Here is an 18,204-nt window from a genome sequence, read left to right as displayed (position 1 = left end):
ATAGGGCAAGTATTTCAGTAGCTATCTTTTCTTTTATTTATCCTTTTTTCTCTCTTTTCTTTTTCCTTTTATTAGACAGTGATAATAGCATTCACAAGACATACTGGATATTTTGTGAATCTTATCACCACTAAAAGGATTTATCCCTATTTGAACTTTTATTTCTCATCATGGAAAAGCAGTTTGGTCTTTTAAATTACCTATTTGTTTTTAGATTCTTTTTTTTTTTTTTTTTTTTTTTTATAGCAAAAAAACGAAAGAGAACTCAATGTGTTCAAGGAAAGATAGACGAAGTTGAACTGTAATTTAAAGTCGACGTAATATTAAAACAAAAGGTTAAAAAGTGAAAGACAAATGTCAAATTGGAAAGAAAAAAGTGATAAATAAGTAATGATGATAGAGAAGTTCAGTATTGAACGATTAAAAGCCGGATAATGGTGATAACTAGTCATTTAGATTGTGCTAATCAAACAGTTCGTATAACGAACTGTAAGGAGCGACCCGGCTCAATAGTAACCGAAACTCTAAAAAGCGGAGTTTTGATACCAGTAGATATATCAAAAGAATTTAATTTTTATGTTTATTTCAAATATGTAAGTTTCATTAACTTTAGTCTTACTCGTCAAAGGTTACGAGCCGGAAAAAAATTTGCCTGATTTTCGAAAAAAAGGAAATAAAAACCTGTAAGTCATAGAATCATAATGAAATTCACACCATCAGAATCAGTGTATCCCAGAACCATGCTGTAGAGGTTTCAAGCTCCTATCTGAAAAAATTTGGAATTTTCTATATTCTTTTTGCCAGAAGAAAGATCACGGATGCGTGTTTTAGTTTTTGTTTTTTTTGTTTTTTTTCGAATGGACATTAAAAGTTGTAGTGCCCTTTTAAGTGATCAAAAAATGGAGGGCAACTAGGCCCCCTACCACGTCCCTTTTTTCTCAAAATGGTCCGATCAAAATTTTTAGATAGCCATTTTGTTCGGCGTACTTGAAAACCCTAATAACCATGTCTTCGAGAATGGCTTGACCCCCCAGAGCCCATCGGAAAAGGTTCCTCAGCCACAAAATTTGCCTATTGTTTACGTATAGTATTTGTTATTCGGAGGTATGCATACATTTTTCGGGGGGGGGGGGGGGGGTGAATTTTCTACAGGTGGGGTTTTATACGGAGATACTTTTACGTGGGGAAGGAAGTTTCCACGGGTGAATTTTTCAGGGGAAATTTTACACTAGGGGAATTTGCCAGAATTCCTATACGAAATTCTTCTTATGTCTTGATTTCTCATTGCCGACTCAACTTTACGCATGGAGATGTTAAGGGTAATTTTCTGAGGGAAATTTTCACTAAGATTGAATTGTTTAGAGAATAAATCCATGGGAAGGAGGTATTTATCCGTGGAGACGTAGCCAGATTTCCTGGCATTATTTAAAAAATGATCAGAAATTAAGTAAAAAAAACAAGTTTTTTCAACTGGAAGTAAGGAGCAGCATTAAAACTCAAAACGAACATAAATTATTACGTATATGAGGAGGGTTGCTCCTCCTCAACACCTTGCTCTTCACGTTAAAGTTTGAATTATGTCCCAATTCTTTAAGAACGACTCCCAAAACACTGCTCGTTTAATTAGAACAAAAAGAAGCTTTGTTTTTAACTGCTAAACAACTTTAGCGTAAAGAACGAGGTTTTGAGGAGAGGCACCTCCCCTCATATACGTAACAGTTTCTGTTTTTTTTAAGTTTTAATGTTGCTCCTTCACTTCAGTTGAAAAAACTTGTTTTTTTTTTTATTTAATTTCTTTAAGAATCGAACCTACTGATATTTAGATTTGTCCTTGATAGAAAAATTCCCCAGTTGGTCGAAATGGCTATCCAAATATTTTGCGCATATTTATGCATGTCAGATCTAACCGTTCGTCGTTATAATAAAAAAGACGTATACGATTTTAGAATAGAATCTATACTTTAAAATCTTGGATTTCATTTTTTTTTTTTTTAATTTTTTGATTATTTTTTTTTTTCATAAGAAGTATTTTAGCATTTATAGTAAAAAAGGAAAAATACTTCTTATAACTTAAGTAAATAAAGATAAATGCGTAAGCATAAGAGGTGGCTCTATATTGCAGTTAAACCTTCAGCAACAGCAGATGTTTCCTGGGGGTTTTAGCTTGTGGTCGTGCTTAATTGTTTAGATCTTTTGTGGGGTAAGGATTTATTTATAGGCGTTTTAATATAAGCTCTGAATCTATGATCTTACTGACTTTTTTCTCTATTAATTTTGTTTTACTCTTTGCATTTCATGTTAAAAGAGCTTATGGCATAGTTTTCTCCTAGTTACGTCAGCTTTTTGTTTCCGTAAAGTTTAATCTTATAAATATTTATCCTTTCCCATTGCATTTTTTGGCAATTATGCTTTGCCTTGTCTAGGGAATTGTCATATAGACCAATATTGTGTGGGGGTGTGCCACCCTCTATTTTCCCTCTGGAGAAAGACGGAGTTGGACTTGAGTCTCTGTAGGTCAAGTTTGTAATGCTCTGAACAAAAGCTGAAAGTGCCAAGGACAGTGACAATGAAACTTGATCGTTTGAGATGGTTAAGTTGAAACTTACACAAGCATATTTATCTTAAAGATTTAGGGGAAAATTTAGAATTCAGTTTTTAATTTAAAAATAACCTCCATGCAGTTTCTGGTAGTAGCGGGTGCCAATTTATCAAAAAAAAGGTGGGCGAAAATTTAAAAGAAAAGCAATAAAAAACCATTGAAGGTGTAGTCGTTCTTTAGAATGAAGAGGCTAGTGTTTGAATTTTCACGACCGGAAAGGGCTGTCAAATTGAACTTATTAGGTTTTGTTTCGTCTATTACCGTGGTTCTACGTGGCAACACTGACGAAAATGTGATATTGTCCTATATGATATTGAGCAAATTCTCCTAGGTTCGTAACTTTTGATGGGTACCATTAAACTTAATGAATTTTGATTATTTTTAATCATCATCAAGATTTGATTCTTTTGATGTATCTATGGTTATCAAGACTCTTTCTTAGAGTTTCGGTTACTATTGAGCTGCGCCGCTCCTTACTTAGAGATCGTTACAACGAAATATTTGATATGCAGAGATAACTTTTTTTCTTTAAGCAAAATCTAACTATTGTGGATAGACATGGGGATATACGCGGATAGACTATCAAATTTAGATTATTAATTTGCTTATTTATTTTCATGGTTCAAATTGGCAACACTGATAAAAATGTGATACTGCCCTAAAAACTTCATAATTTTGAAACAACCAAAGGAAAAATCTTAGAAGACCATGGGTTTTAAAGATGGAATGGACCTAAGACAGGCCCAGCTGGTAAAACAAAGTTTTTTTTTTATATTCTTGGTACTTTTAACCTGCTTTCCAGACCTCTGTTCCCTGAAAAAAATATTGAAGGCATGTCCATTCTCTCCTGAAAATTCTAACTATGGTGCTTGCCTCGTATTTAAAAACCTGCTTTTCCTTATACGGAAATAATTGGTTGCAGAATTGGTATTTTTGTTTGCATAATTGGCATCCAAAAGCAATACTTTATGCGTAGACATCTACAAGCGTGATTTTACCAGGCACGAGGGAATCCATTTTGTGAGATTGTAAGGTTTACAAATTAAAAAAAAGAGCAATTTATGGTTGAATTCTATAAATTGCTCCGTTCATGGAAGCCGCAATCAGTAGGCGTTCTCAAACTGTAGTTAGATTGAAAAATAAAAGTGATCAAGATTTGTGACTGTTTTTTGGCTCCATGGCAAAAAACTTTTTTTTTTCTCCTTTGTGATTTGTTTTCCCATTGAATTTTCACCTGTTTTAATTTATTATTTTACTAGGAAAATAATACCTCCCCCCCCCCTTCCGGTGTCCATGGGGGGTAATCCTTTAAAGGAACATTGTTCGAAGAACTCACCTTGAAAACCGTAAAAATGATGATCGTAGAATTCATTTTGATATTTTAGTCCCCACCCCCTACTCTTGTCCTAAGACATATTTGAAGGGTTGCACTTTTGCAGGGCTGCTGATCATTCCTCTTTGCTCAGTCAGTCATACCCAACTAAGAGAGTTTATTTTGAAAGTAAACTCAAAATACAGGTCTTAAAGAGGGGGGGGGGGGTCTGGAAGTCCCGATAATTCATTTTTGATATTTCATAACAAAGAGAAAGAATTAGCCATTTTTTTAAAGAAAGAGTTAGCTAATCTGCGTTAAATGTATTTTAGGTAACAGCATAATTCTTGGCGTCAATAGTGATGGAATTGCCTTAATTAAACCCGATGACAAGTATGTGCTTTATGAATACAGATATACAGATATAGAAAGCGTTTTGTTGGATCCGTCGGATAATTTCGTCACAATTAACTTAGCGCGAACGTTGCCAGATGCACAAAAATGTTTCGTTTTTGAAACTGACCAAAAAGAAGAAATTGGGTCACTCATTGCCAGTTATTACCCCGCTTTGGCTTGTTGGATAACCGAAAGTGAACGACCAACCAAAAGGGTTTGTATTGGTTTCATTTTTTTTTTATCTTGATAATTTAAAGTTACTATCTTATTAGCACTGTATATAAATAATATACAGTAGAATCATTCCCTATCTCAACCATTATACAAAGCCGGACCGAGATGCAAAGGTTCCGGAGAACGTTTAAACATAAGCGACATTAGATTTTTTCACGGGTAGACAAGTCAGATTTCTCTTGAACGCGAAACTTGGCTTCACCTTTGCAACACTAAATTTTAAAGTATCTTTTTTTAATTTAACTCATTCCAATACATATATAAAAATCGGTAATGAGTACTGTAATGTTATTATTAGATGTTTTCAGGAATTATAAGTAGGTTTCAAATTCTCGAGTTGGCTTCAAAGGTATTTCGAGGAAGTTTGTGCGAAAATACGTGTTCCAGGGTAATATACACTGAATTATTGATGGACGAGGACGGACGAGTATATGGGCGGAGCTTTTATACGCGGCAAGACTGTAGTAGCCAAATATTACTGACTAGTGATTCTACTGTATATTATTTATATACAATGCTTATTAGCCACCATTCAATTGTGAAGATTCTATACTATTCACAGCATATTTGCTAATCAAAATTAGAAATTTACATTCATTAACGATAGAAGACGGCAAACGGTTACAGTTAATGTATGGCTATAATTGTTATGATAATAGTATACTCAGTTATTAGGGCAAAATTACTAGGACCAAACATTTTTTGTCCTTATTAGAAAAAAAAATAAGAATTGCACAACTTGGAAAAACCCTTTGAGCTTTAAAAGATAGGTGACCATGAGCTCAAGTTGAGCTGGAACATGTCTCCTTACTATAGGAGGTGTTACCCACCATGCTAGTGCCTTGTTCTATTAGCAACTGCATATTGATAGTCCATTCAACTTTTTTCCATTCATCATCTGCAAATGTTTATTATAGGGCTACGTCCACTGTATTTTTGTCCTTGAATCGTATTAAATAAAATTAGCTATTATTCAACTACAATTAGATAGTGATTTGAACTTCAAACGAACAGATATTGTCGTGTATATGAAGGGGGCTACCACCACCCTAAACTCTGCTCTTAGCGATAAAGCTTGACTATTACTCTATTAAAATAATTTTAGAGTATCACAGACATGGCCGAGTGATAATTGCAAATGTTTGCCTACACCGATTACATTTAAAAACATTACTACGAAAAAATTACTGTTTGAAGTACACGTGATAGATAGATATTTATTTCGAGAAATTACTATCACAAGCCCTGAGGGGCCGAATTCGAATTTCGAAGTTCATAAAAAAACAAAAAAACAATAAAATTATAACAAAAGCACAAAAACTAAAAAATTGACAAACAATGCAAAAAAAAAAAAAAAAAAAATATCGGAATGCTATATGATTCCTTTGTAACTTATATTAAAAACTGCAAAATGGCAACTAGTTAAAAAGATAAAAACTGATAAAACTGAAAAAATAAATAATATATACATTGACAAATGTTTAAAAAACAACATAAAAAGAGACTAGGGGAAAAAAAGAGTAAAAATAAAAACTATTATGGGTAAGAGTAAAAAGAAAGTTTTTCTTTTTACTATAAGAGTAAAAAGAAAAACAATTATGGGGATATTATTAAGTTGGGACGGAACTACGGTGGAATTCATCTCACTATTTGAAGTTTTAGAAACTCTGCATTCACTGGTTTATGGTTAGACCTTAAGAACGAAGCTTTAACTGGGTGATTGGATGGAGTGGATAATTTTGGAGGCGGACCATTTATTATAGGATATTTTTTGCATGTGGGGACTCTTAAACCAGAGTCATACTGGTAGGGTAGCCAGGGGGGATAAAGTGCAAGGGAAAGGAGAAAGGTTTCCTGGTGATCTGAGAATAAAGTCAAATTGGGAGTGTTCTTTATATGGGGGAATGGGGGGGGGGCAAGATGATGCTGAGGGAGGGAAGTACGGTGGAGGAGTACTGAGAGGGGCGGGGTCAGGTTTGTTTCGGCAAATAACGGGTGGAGTCCAGAACCGGTCGGTAACTTCTTGGACGCACGGAGAAGAACGGAGTCGAAAGGAAGTGGATTTTTGGGAGGAATATGAGTGAGGGGGGGTTTGGGTACGGTCCGACTTGAGTAAAGTGATTGTGCGGGTTGGACTGACTGGGCACGCGTAAGTACTTGGGGCGGAGGATTGTTTCGAGGGATGGATTCCTAAGGTATGCTGCTCTGCATCGGGTATGCAGGGGGATAAGACTGAAAGTCGAATGAAACACGAACTAGGGGAGGGGGGTCGTGAATACTTTCGGCGTCGCCTTAAAAAACGCTGGGTTTTAAACCTACGCTCCAACCCTGAAGATGCATGAGCAAAAGTACACGATTTATTAAGACAAGATAAAACAGAACACAGATCAACATGGTCAAAAATACACTTATTAGACATCCAGAGACACACGTAGATAGATAAGCCCTTTCATTGTCGTGCCATTGTAATTGGGAAAAAAGAAGCTTTTTCTCGCATTTCTCTTATCTTAGAGAATTCGTTCTTGAAGGATTAAGGAAAATAGGTGAAACTTAAATGTAAAAAGCGGAAAATTGAGTAAAACTTAGACGTAAAAAGTGGGAAATTGAGGGTGCCAGCCCTCCGAGAGGTGCTAGCCCAGACCTAAAATTATCCTCTTGTTTAATTTGAAAGCTGATCCCGGATTAGACCAGAAACAAGGAGAACAGGTCTCTAATGATCGTTAACCATCTAGAGTAGCCTCTTAGCCATCGCTGTGGTGTCGGTCCATTTCTTCACCGACTCCAACTGAGACTCCTAACATTTTCTTCAAATAAGTAAGAACTGAGACTCCAACATTCCTACTAATTTACAGCAAAAATTCAATTTATAAGTTTCCCTTTTAATTCATTTTTTAGTTTAAAAAAAATCCTATTCGCTATAACTAGTCTATAATATTAATTTTGTATGTTATTGACACTTTAAAAATAGTATTTAAGAATATTTGGCTTGACTCCAACACCGACCCCAAAGGCTCTTCTATTATTTCTGTTACTCAACTCCATTCAGTAAAAAGTTACTAAAGTACCGACTCTGGTTCCGACTCTGCAGCCCTGCTCCCAGCAGAGCAGACTCATAGACTTTACCGAAAATAGATTGACCAATGACAAAAAATGGTCTTCTTGTTCTTCCATAGGCTTATAGGCCTATCGGGTCTTTATATAAAAAGCTTTATATGATGAGCTTTGAATGAGCTATTCAAAGCTCATCAATAGTCTTCATATAGTAGATCCTACTATATCTGTTGCTAAACCTCTAGTTACGTTGTCATACTTGTCATTTTCTTTTTGTACGAAGATGGGTTTTTAATAAACAATAATAATAATAAGTGATGGTATATTTGTGTGGTTATTAAAGTTTTAATATAAAAATTGACAACGTTTTTCTCATCTCAGATGAAACCGTTAACCCATGAAGACCGAATGAGGAACCATCAAACTGTTGTTAACTGCAGAAGAGCTATTGTGGAATCAAACATACTGAGAAAGCCAGACGAAAACGGGCACGGCTTCATTTCCACGTTACGAAGGTACACAATTTATATCGCGTGAATAGTTGGGTGGACTATTTTTGTCCTCGTTTAAGATTATGAATAAAAAGCCTCAGAATCAGATTGTTTTTCAACTCAGTCGTTTTTAGTTCATGGCTCCCCCCCCCCTCCTCCGAATCATGGTTTGCATTTTGTTATTCAACATTGTACGTGTACTCTCCTGAAGGAATCTTAAAAGGCCATTAAAAGGTATTTCTTTTTTTGTGGGGGGAGGGGGGGTAGTACTCTATGCATATTTCATTCTAAGGAAAAATATTGTGTGAATACAGCGATTTTTATAAAATGTGTAACGTCATAGCAAAACTGTCATGTATCTTTTTTACTCTTTAAATGGATTTGTATGTGACGTCATTCACATGATTTTTTTTTTTTTTCAAAATTAAGTTTAAAGTATGGCCAGCCGAAAGGTGGACATCCTGCCCCTGACCCATTAAAATATTGTCATGCCCTACCAGTGGTATCTGCGTCCCACGCTTGGAAAAACAGCCTTACTGGAATAATTTCGCCTCTCTTCGTCATACTTTCTTTCTTTTTTTTGCTTTCTATTTGGGATTTTAAATATAATATATAAATTGATGTCGTCAGTATTTTGTTTGTACCAAAAATAAACCAAATTTATTTTTGGTGATGAAATTTTCTCCAACAGATTTTCTCCAACAGTTAGAACAACTAATTTAGTTTTTCTCCAACAGTGAAGCTGAGAATATTTCGCTAAAAAAGTTCAGAAAGTGAACGTCTCCATCTTTTGTTATTCATAAAATCACCAGACATTAAAAAGTCGTCTCTGTTGAAATTCACTCTCAGCTACTAGATTTTGGAAAAAAACGGCTGTTGTCTCTAGAAGTTGACAGTCAAGTTTTAAATTGGTCAATTAAAAGTTCAAACGGGCTCAGTGTGCAAGAATGAACACTTATTTTGCCTTTTTTTTTAAATTTGCAGCAAAAAATGAAAGTCATTTAGTTTCTAATTGCCTGATTTCCTGTCTCATTTGTTCTTTATTGCTCACTATGTCAGCAAAAATTATGTCGTGGGTAAAAAATAAAAATAAAAAATGCTTAAACGTCATAGTTCGAGCAAGAAGGAATTTTAGAGTACTGGTTGTTCAACCCTAAAATTATTACTCTTAATAGTATCTACTTTGAAAAGTACTACTAGTATCTACTTCACCTATGGGCAAATTTTATTAACCTTAGTTTCGCCTGTGCCTCCTGGGGCACCCAGGACATCAAGGAGGAGCCGCCAATCTTACCTCAGGTTTTCTGCTGCAGTGATGTCCTCCCATTCTGGAAGAACGGAGGTGTTCAGGTTGCGTAGATCCCTCTGGTAGGTCCGGCGCAGTGTGTAGAAATTCCATTTCTATTTAGAAAATCCCATTTCCGGATTTTAGAAATCGAAATCGCAAATAAAATCCCATTCCTAGATGTGTTAATTATTCGTAGCTTCGATAAATTCAATTTTACTGTTTATAGAAAACCAGCACAAAATAATAGACATTTGCATTTCAAATCAGACCACCCCCACAAGGTAAAAGAGCAGTCGTAATATCCCTCGTCGATCGCGCCTTAAACATTTGTTCTGATTCCCACATCACAGCAGAACACAACTTTATCAAGGACATACTTTTTGGACATGGGTATCCTATTTTATTTATTAATTGTGTAATTAACTGTAGACTGAAAAGACATTCCCGTAAAATTAATGATAGTTTACCATGTAAGATTTCTGACAAGCCCTCAAACATAATTACCTCCCCTATATCCCAAAAATCACTGCATATCTTTAAAAGGTCTGAACACAAAATAATCTGTATATTATATCTAAAAATAATTTAAGAATCATATATTTTCTAAATTTTGGTAAAGATGAAACTCTACTTAATTATCAAAGAGAGTTAATTAAAATACCAGGTGATTCTGGCACATACTATTTAGGTAGAACACACCAGAATTTGGAAAAAAGCATAAAACAGCATAAGGACGATATAGTCAAAGCTCTAAATTCTAGTATTTCTAATTTTTCATTTGATTCTGCATTTGGCAGCCATATTTTTGAAAATCCTAGCCACAATATACTTTTTGATGAATCTGCCCTTATTTGCAATGCCCTAGGCTTAAAACAGGTAGTCTGAGAAGCAAATTAAATCAGACTTATGACTAATAATAATATTTCTTTAAATAGGGACTTAGGGAAATATACACTAAATGCTCTATACACAAATTTAATTAAAAATGATCTTAAGAATATTTTAAAAAAATCAATAGACATTAACACAGAACCGATTACAAAAAGACCTTTGAGGTTAGCTGCCGAAAAGGCTGAATTAGCAAAAAGAACGTGTTTTTAAATTATTTTTCTTTCGTCTCATTGAATCACCTTGTTTTACCTTACTTTTTATCAGTCCTGGTTGAACTTCGCTGAAGTAAGTATGTTAGGACTGCCTTGAAAACATTTTAATTTTTGGTTTTATTGGTCGCATGTTGTTGTGTGTCTTTTTTCTTTTATATATTTTTGTCTTGCTGAGGACGGACCTTGGACATAGGGCCGAAATATTCATTGAAATTATCTCCACTGTCTTGCAAAAAGATTTCCCTATTGTTCTTCGTGCTTTTGTTGTTTGTAATGGACAGATGAGAGTCACTAGTCGCCATGCATTTGGTTTTCTCGGTATTCACACGTAGGCCAAGATGGTTTGCCTTTACCGTGACCTCGTCTGGTAATTCATTCTAAACTCAAGGAGTTTGGGTATCATTCGAAAATACACATTTCTTGGGTCTATTGTGAAGCTTCTTTTCTTCTGCCTTGTCCAGTCATGTTTCCTATTGCCCCATTGTATGGATGTCTACTTCTCCTTCTACACTGCGGTCACTTTCTGTCGTGCATAGTAAAGCACGGCGTCTGGTTATGGACACCAACCGTTCCTCACCAACACCGCTCTTAAATCTACAGTCTATTTACATTCTTTCTTGTGCTTCTTTTGTCTTTCATCAGCTTCATGGCAATCTTCCAAAATCTCTTCAATAAAATTCCTGTGTTTATTTCTTATTCCGCTCCATACAGCCTTCGTTCTTCAATAAGTATCTGCATTCTTCCTATCCCTACTATGCGATCAGATTTCAATCTTCTCATTGCTTGTCAACAGGTGAGGAATTCCCTACCTTCTTAAGTACAGAGATGCCACTAGTTTGGGAATTTTAAAAGGATTCTTAAGGGCCATTTAGTTAAGAATCAAACAGAATAGCATTTAGTTTTTATTTATTTACTTTATTTAAAAAAAGAATTGTTTTTTTTTTTCTTCCTTTTCCTCTGGGGAGTTGATGTCCCCTGAGTGTTTATTTTATGATGTATAGTTGTCTTCTCTGTGCTTTGACTCCCATGTCTCACGTATGTTCTCTTTTTAATCTTGTATGTTATTTGGCTATTGTTCTCTCTTTTTTGGTTCTTGTGTATATTGTGTCTTTTTTTTGTATCCCCCTTGTATCCCTGGCCATGGAGCCTTTCAAAAGGAATAAGGGTATTGCATTTTCATTTTGTATTTATTGGTGAATAAAACTCTGAATTCTTGAATCGGCTGTTTTGCTAGACTCGATCACTGATAAGTTGTCTGCAAAGTCAATATCATTGACCTGGACTTCGGGGCTTAATCAGATGCCTCCTCTCTCTGTGTTCCGCAGGATCTAATCAACCATTATCAGAAAAAGTAATGGTAAAAGAACACACGCCTGTTTTACTCCTTAAAAAATCCGGAAGAAACGAGTTTGGCCCTCTGGTGTCTTGACGAAACATTCACCATCCTCATACATGGCAATAATAGTCATCTCTATTTTCTGAGGGATTCCATAATAGACGAGAATCTTCCATATGCGTTCGCGATCTACGGAGTCGAAGGCCTTCTCCAAGTCCGTAAAGATCATATAGATCTTCGAACGCCACTCTGCTTTCTTCAGTAAGAAGTCTAAGCGTGAATATAAGGTCCGCACATGAGCGATTTTGCCGTAAGACTGTTCGTCTTGGAAGTGATGATCAAGATGTGTTCTGATCTCTCTAGGATAATATGTGAGAGCATCTTTCCAGGTATTGACTGTAAACTTATACCCCGCCGGTTGTGTGGCTCGGTAGCGTCTCTTTTTTGAATATCCTGACGAGCATTCTGTGTTTCCAGTCTGATGGTACTTTGGCCGTTGTCCAAATCCGAGTGAAGAGTAAAGACCAAAGGGAGATGCATGCGGATAGTGATGCCTTTATCATTTTCTGTGGATGTGCGGTCCAGTCCAGGTGATTTTACATTTTTCAGTTTCTTTGCTGCGTCTCGTATCTCACTGACAGAAGGCGGATCCTTGCTGATATTCAGGGGAAGATGCGAATATCTGGAATTTCTGGGGGCTTTTTTGTGGCTGGTCTGTTCAGTAAACTTTCGAGATGATTAGCCCATACTTCATTGGCTGCACTCTATTCTGTCACTAGCACCCCCGATGGATCTCTGACAGGGCCGTCTCTATTTGTCGGTCGTTTCTCTATGATATCATTGGTGATTCTGTAAACAGTTTTTGAGTCTCTTCTTTTTGCTTCTTCTTCTGTCTGCCAGTGCTTTACGCTCTTGAAAGTTTAGCTTTTTAGTACGGCCACTTTTCTTGACAGCTTTGTCAAGAGCCCTATACTGCTCGTTTTGTAAAACAAGGTGATCTGGGAGTTGTTGTTAGAGGACAGACATTCTCATCTTTTTTCTTTCATCTATTCATTGCCAAGTTTGCTCGGACAGCCACTGGTTTTTAGGGCTCCTACGGGTGCCCAGGGTTGATTTAGCTATTTCTTGGTAGCATTCCTTCATGGCTTCCCATACCATTTCACATTTCCAAGACTATTTCAACTTCAGAATGACGCATTCGTCGTCTTCATCAGAACCCTCTGTGTGCTGGTTATCAAAGTAATTTATGATCTGGTTGATTTGAAAATGGCTCAAACCCAATAAAAATTTTAAGCAAACGATTTGGAAGGTATGTCGCCTTGATTGTTTGCAGTTTAGAATTTAGTTACAATGTCAATGGCCTTCCATAGCCGGAGATGAGATATATACGCGAGAAGTAGGGTGGGCACTTTTTTAGGGGCTTGGGTCTTTTTTTGTCTTTTTTTTTTAAACAAGTGTATATTTTGGTTTTCTTTCCAATTTTACTTAAATCTATTCTTTCAACACTTTCGCATATACAAATTTTTCAGACCAGTCGTTCGTAGAAATTGCGCTGATCCTCTCTCCTGTGTTTAGGCGTGGACTCAGTAGGAAGTCCAAAGATAGTTGAATTTCTCAAGACACAGTGCTTTCAATCATTTTTCCCCTGCATAGCAATTAATAAATATATCCGAAATGGGTGAGTATATCTCCTAGTGTATAAGTAAGTGTATCTCCATATGGGTGAGTGTATCTCCTCATCTCTGTTTTTCCTGTCTTCCTTGTGGGAAGACATTTTGAAAACTAGATGAAATTTTCTTTTGCTGTATATCAAATTCTCTTACTAATTGCTATATCCGCGGAAAAAATCAGCCAAGTTCAAAAGGATTAGGGTTTGAAATTGTCCCAATTAAGGTTGAAAATATAGCTTTAAATCAACATTTTATTTCCGGTATTTGGTGCAGGATACCTGCATCGTATTTTATTATGGTATTCGGCGCAGGTGTGGCATTTGGTGCAGTTTTAGATTATTTTGTTTTCAATGACATTGTTCTATTTTCTCCATCCATTTTTTTCAGTTTAATCAAATTATCTCTTTTTATTCCCACAGATTAAATAGACAGAGGTCGTCAACTAAACTTCGACAAGACCTGATCAGTGACCAGTCTACTAATACTGGATTAGGAGAAAACTTCAAAGGATTTTCTCATTCGTTCTGGGCGTTCACAAAGTCACAACTCACTCAGTCGCTGACGAAACTTCCAGATCATGATGAGAAGTTGGGTTTACAAGTCTTTAATACAATCCTTGTCTTCAGTGGGCTTACCCAAGGTATAATCTCTCTTTGAATTTCGCTATTCTAAATCCATGTATAGTCTATGTATGGAACCTCACCTCAAGGTTAAAATTTCTACCTAATCCTGCTAACAACGCATCATAGCACTAAACCGCCCGAGGGCAATACAGCCGTACATGTTCCCTGTTCGCCCGAATCTTATCGAAGCTTCATTTTTTCCTCCCTTCCTTGCAGGGTTGCCACCTCAAGTGATTTATCACTATTGTTAGTGATTTTTATATTGCCGGGTGGCAGCCCTGTTTCCATGAAGCTTCCACTATTATTAAGTTCTTTCCCATGACATATTTCCATCCCGTTCGAAGACATCTTGTCTTTCATTTTGCCCTAGCAGAACTGGCAAAAATTTTAATTTTTGCAACGTATCTTCCTTCATCGAGGAAACGTGACGTAACCATCTTAGTTTCCGTTTCAGTATAGACCTAGATAGTGGGATTGGACCATGTTCGTCATAAAGTATCTTTTTTTATATACAGTCAATCAAAGGAGTACCTCTGGAAATCCCCCGGCAAACATCTAACATATTTTACAATGCAATGTTTGCGCCCCATATATTTGTTATTACGCCGGTTTGGAAGTTTTTTAATAAGACTGAACGCCTTATCTAATGTTATCTTATACTTCGTTCCATTTTTTACTAAGATTTTTGCTTAACCTTGTTTTTAGCCTTTAAGCCCCCAAATTTTTAACGGACAACGTTTTGTCGAGCAATTTGTTTAGTAGCCCTGAATTTTGTTTTTTAGTGAAGAGACACTTAGTTTTTTGCATTGAGCTAGTAAAGAATATTTTATTAATGATTGTTTTTGTTATTAAGTTCAAAAATTCATTTTTAATCCTATTTCTTCATCCTTTTTTCATCGAGAAGAAGTGTAAATTTGACATTTATTGCTTGTGAATGTCGTTTTTTAGATAAAAATCAATATTGTCTAATTCTAAGCAGTCGTTTTTGTATTACGTATCTTTGTAAAAAATTGCCATTTCTACTACTACCAGTGGTGACCTTCCTTAAAAAATTACCATTTTTTAAGGAAAAGCGCCAAAATATGTATTTTTTACTGACTCTTGCCAAATTTCTATTTCCTTTTCTCCGAGAAATCACGTGTTTTCTAATATAATTGTTTTATCATAAACTTCCTGTTCAACTGTGAGATTGTGGTGTGGATTTGGAGGCTCATGTGTTAATGCTCGAGGTTGTCATTAGCAAGTACTCAATTTACAGTGTATAACAACTTACCTAAAATATTTTATTTTGTTCATGTTATTGATATTTTACTTTTGAGAAAAGATTTAAAATTATAGTAAAACTTAACTTATATATATGGGAGACTATTATCCATTCAGTTTAGGTTAGAATGGATTTACTTTAAAATCGGTTATTAATTTGATTAAATAGCGTAAATAAAATTGTTAAAATGTAATATTGTCTTTTTGAAACCAAGTCTTTTTCAATTGAGGACAAATGTTTTAAAAGACGAAAACCCGGTAAGTATTTGCAGGTATAATCGTAAATTAAAATTTTTGCGTCAAAAAGTTCTAGCTCTGTTGTACAATAGAGAAGCTTTATGCTACCACTTCTCTTGAACATAATTGCTGGGTATGTTGGTCTAATGCAGAAAGAAATTGAGTGCAAAATTAATTTAAAAAAAAAAAAAAAAAAAAAAAAAAAAAAAAAGACCTGACAGGATTGAATCCACCTTTTTTTTTACCTAAGGCATCAGCTTTAAATTTTAATGATAGCGCTAAGAAGATTGTTTTATGTATTTTGCACCGTATTTGTGTATTTACGGATGCTGCAACTATTGAATTGTCGGAGAGCAAAAGCATAGAAAAAGTAATGTAATAAAATTATAAATTAGTTGATTAAGATTTTGATATTATTTTTTAGTGCATGAAAAGTTTCAGCTACGGTGAATAAAATGGTTTTTAATTTTATTTTATTTTTTTTTTTTTTATTTATTTTTTTTTTTTTTTGTGATGTTGAGTGTTTTTGTTGGTTTGATGATATCATAGTATATTGTAAATTTGTGTTAGTTTTAAAACGCCACTGTCCAGGGAGAGAAACGCTTTGGCCATAGGTTTTTAACTCCGTTTTTTTTCAAAATTTGGTTGAAACTGATGTAAATCATTGAATGGTATCTGAGTGTGATAATACCCAAAATCCCCTCGGCAAGTCTTTAAATTGTTGCTATATAATTCCAAACTCGTTTTTTCTTTCTTTTTTTTACTTTCTTAATTTTTTCTTTTTCCGCTGCTATTCTGGCAAAATCTGGTGAATATAAATAAACTTCCTTCCTTTCTATTGAAACCATGCCCGTCTCCCGCTGCGTTCTTAACCTCTTACCCGTCAGGCTATTACGGCAATTCGTTTGCGTTAAGATTCGCGCCAATGCTTTCTTCTTCAATTTTTGCTTTATTTTTTTATAATTTTTTTTGTGCTTTCTGATTACTGTACAAAATTATAAGTAGCAACCCTGTATTGTATTTCATTACATCTGTCAATACTTACTCAACTAATTTTCTCCGTTTCTCAGGTGAAAATGGCCGGTCGGCCGATGGTGATTTAGTTCCGTTGGCACAATCAATTATTGAGCGAAGCCTTCGGAAAGAAACGTTCTTGACTGAGCTCTTTCTCCAACTCATCAAACAAACAACTGATCATCCCGAACCAAACTCGAGGGTGAACCTCCGCCACTGGTCACTTCTAGCCCTTGCTTGCTCAGTGGCATTACCTGGTGCGAAACCGGTGCGAAAATATCTCGCTGCTCATTTAAGAAGATGTGCTTCAGATCATATTACTGAAGAAGGAAAGTTTGCTCGGTTTGCTGAAAGGGTAAGACGAAACCATGTTTATTTCATCCACAAAAATAATTATCATGATTTGCACGGTAATTATCGAGGCATTAGTCTGGTCTCTGTAGGTAGCAAATTGCTTAGTAATATGATACTTTTTATACTTAGAGATGTCGTAGACAAAGTTTTAAGAGAAGAGCAGTGCGGTTTTAGAAAAGGTAGAGGATGTGTTGACCAAATTTTCACTCTTAGGCTAATAATTGAGAAGTGCCTAAGTTTTCAAGCATCTTTGGTCCTCAGTTCTATAGATTATGAGCAACCGTTCGATTCTGTTGATAGAAGAGCTTTTGTAAAGGTTTTATCCTTGTATGGTATACCAGACAAATACATTAAAGTGATTAGTGCTATGTACGAGAATAACACTGCTGCGGTTACGGTAGGAAATGAGGTTAGCAGCTGGTTTTGTATTAAATCAGGAGTTAAGCAGGGTTGTGTTCTATCCCCCTTTATATGGATTATTTTGATGGACTTTATTTTAAGGAGCACAGGAAAGGCAATGGGAGACCACGGAATCAAATGGGGAGGAAAAAGTCTCCTGGACTTGGATTATGCTGATGATTTAAGCATCCTAGATGAAAGTGTGAGCAAAATCAATGAAGTTTTAGAGGTTATGCCAGTTAAGGGTGCTAGTATTGGTTTGAAAATTAATGTTAGGAAGACTAAGTCACTAAGGCTAGGAATAAGTGAAGATGAAAAGGTGACGTTGGGTAATGAAAAGATTGATCAGTTGGGTAGCTTCACCTACCTTGGCAGTATTATTAGCAATGATGGCGGGAGCAGTGAAGATGTTAAAAATAGAATAGCCAAGGCTCAGGGTGCTTGTTCACAGTTAAAAAAAGTCTGGAAGAATGGGAAGGTAAGTCTGCAAACCAAGTTTAGGATATTAGAAGCTACAATGATGACAGTGGTCAAATATGACTCTGAAGAATGGACGCTCCAAAATGCGAATGAAGATTTACTAGATGTTTTCCAGAGAAATTGCATAAAGATTGTTCTGGGCGCCCAGCTGACTGACTGTATTTCAAACAATAGGCTATACAAAAAATTTGGTTCAATACCGCTCTCTAGGGCTATAATGAAAGCAAGGTTGAGGTGGTCAGGGCATGTTGTGCGGATGAAGGATGACAGATTGCCGAAGATTGTTCTTTTCGGCCAACCATCTAGGGCTAAACAGAAAGCAGGTCGTCCCCGTCTGGGGTGGGAGGACGTCAT

At 35.8% G+C, this 18,204-nt stretch overlaps 1 protein-coding gene across 1 annotated transcript in view; it reads left to right on the top strand.

Annotated features, from left to right (window-relative positions):
* The window catches only part of Myo81F (unconventional myosin 81F), a 181,788-nt gene that overhangs the window by 123,780 nt on the left and 39,804 nt on the right, over positions 1–18,204 (top strand). The window contains exons 24-27 of the mRNA XM_089091950.1: positions 4,244–4,521; positions 7,974–8,107; positions 13,900–14,120; positions 16,674–16,972. Coding sequence (XP_088948076.1) covers positions 4,244–4,521; positions 7,974–8,107; positions 13,900–14,120; positions 16,674–16,972 — 932 coding nt within the window. The remainder of the gene's footprint in view (positions 1–4,243; positions 4,522–7,973; positions 8,108–13,899; positions 14,121–16,673; positions 16,973–18,204) is intronic.

The sequence above is a fragment of the Artemia sp. Qi Xiang Cuo genome, chromosome 7, assembly GCF_049724085.1.
Source record: "Artemia sp. Qi Xiang Cuo chromosome 7, ASM4972408v1, whole genome shotgun sequence".
NCBI lineage: Eukaryota > Metazoa > Arthropoda > Branchiopoda > Anostraca > Artemiidae > Artemia > Artemia sp. Qi Xiang Cuo.
Note: the sequence above shows the minus strand (reverse complement) of the source record. Positions and strands in the feature narration are given on the sequence as shown.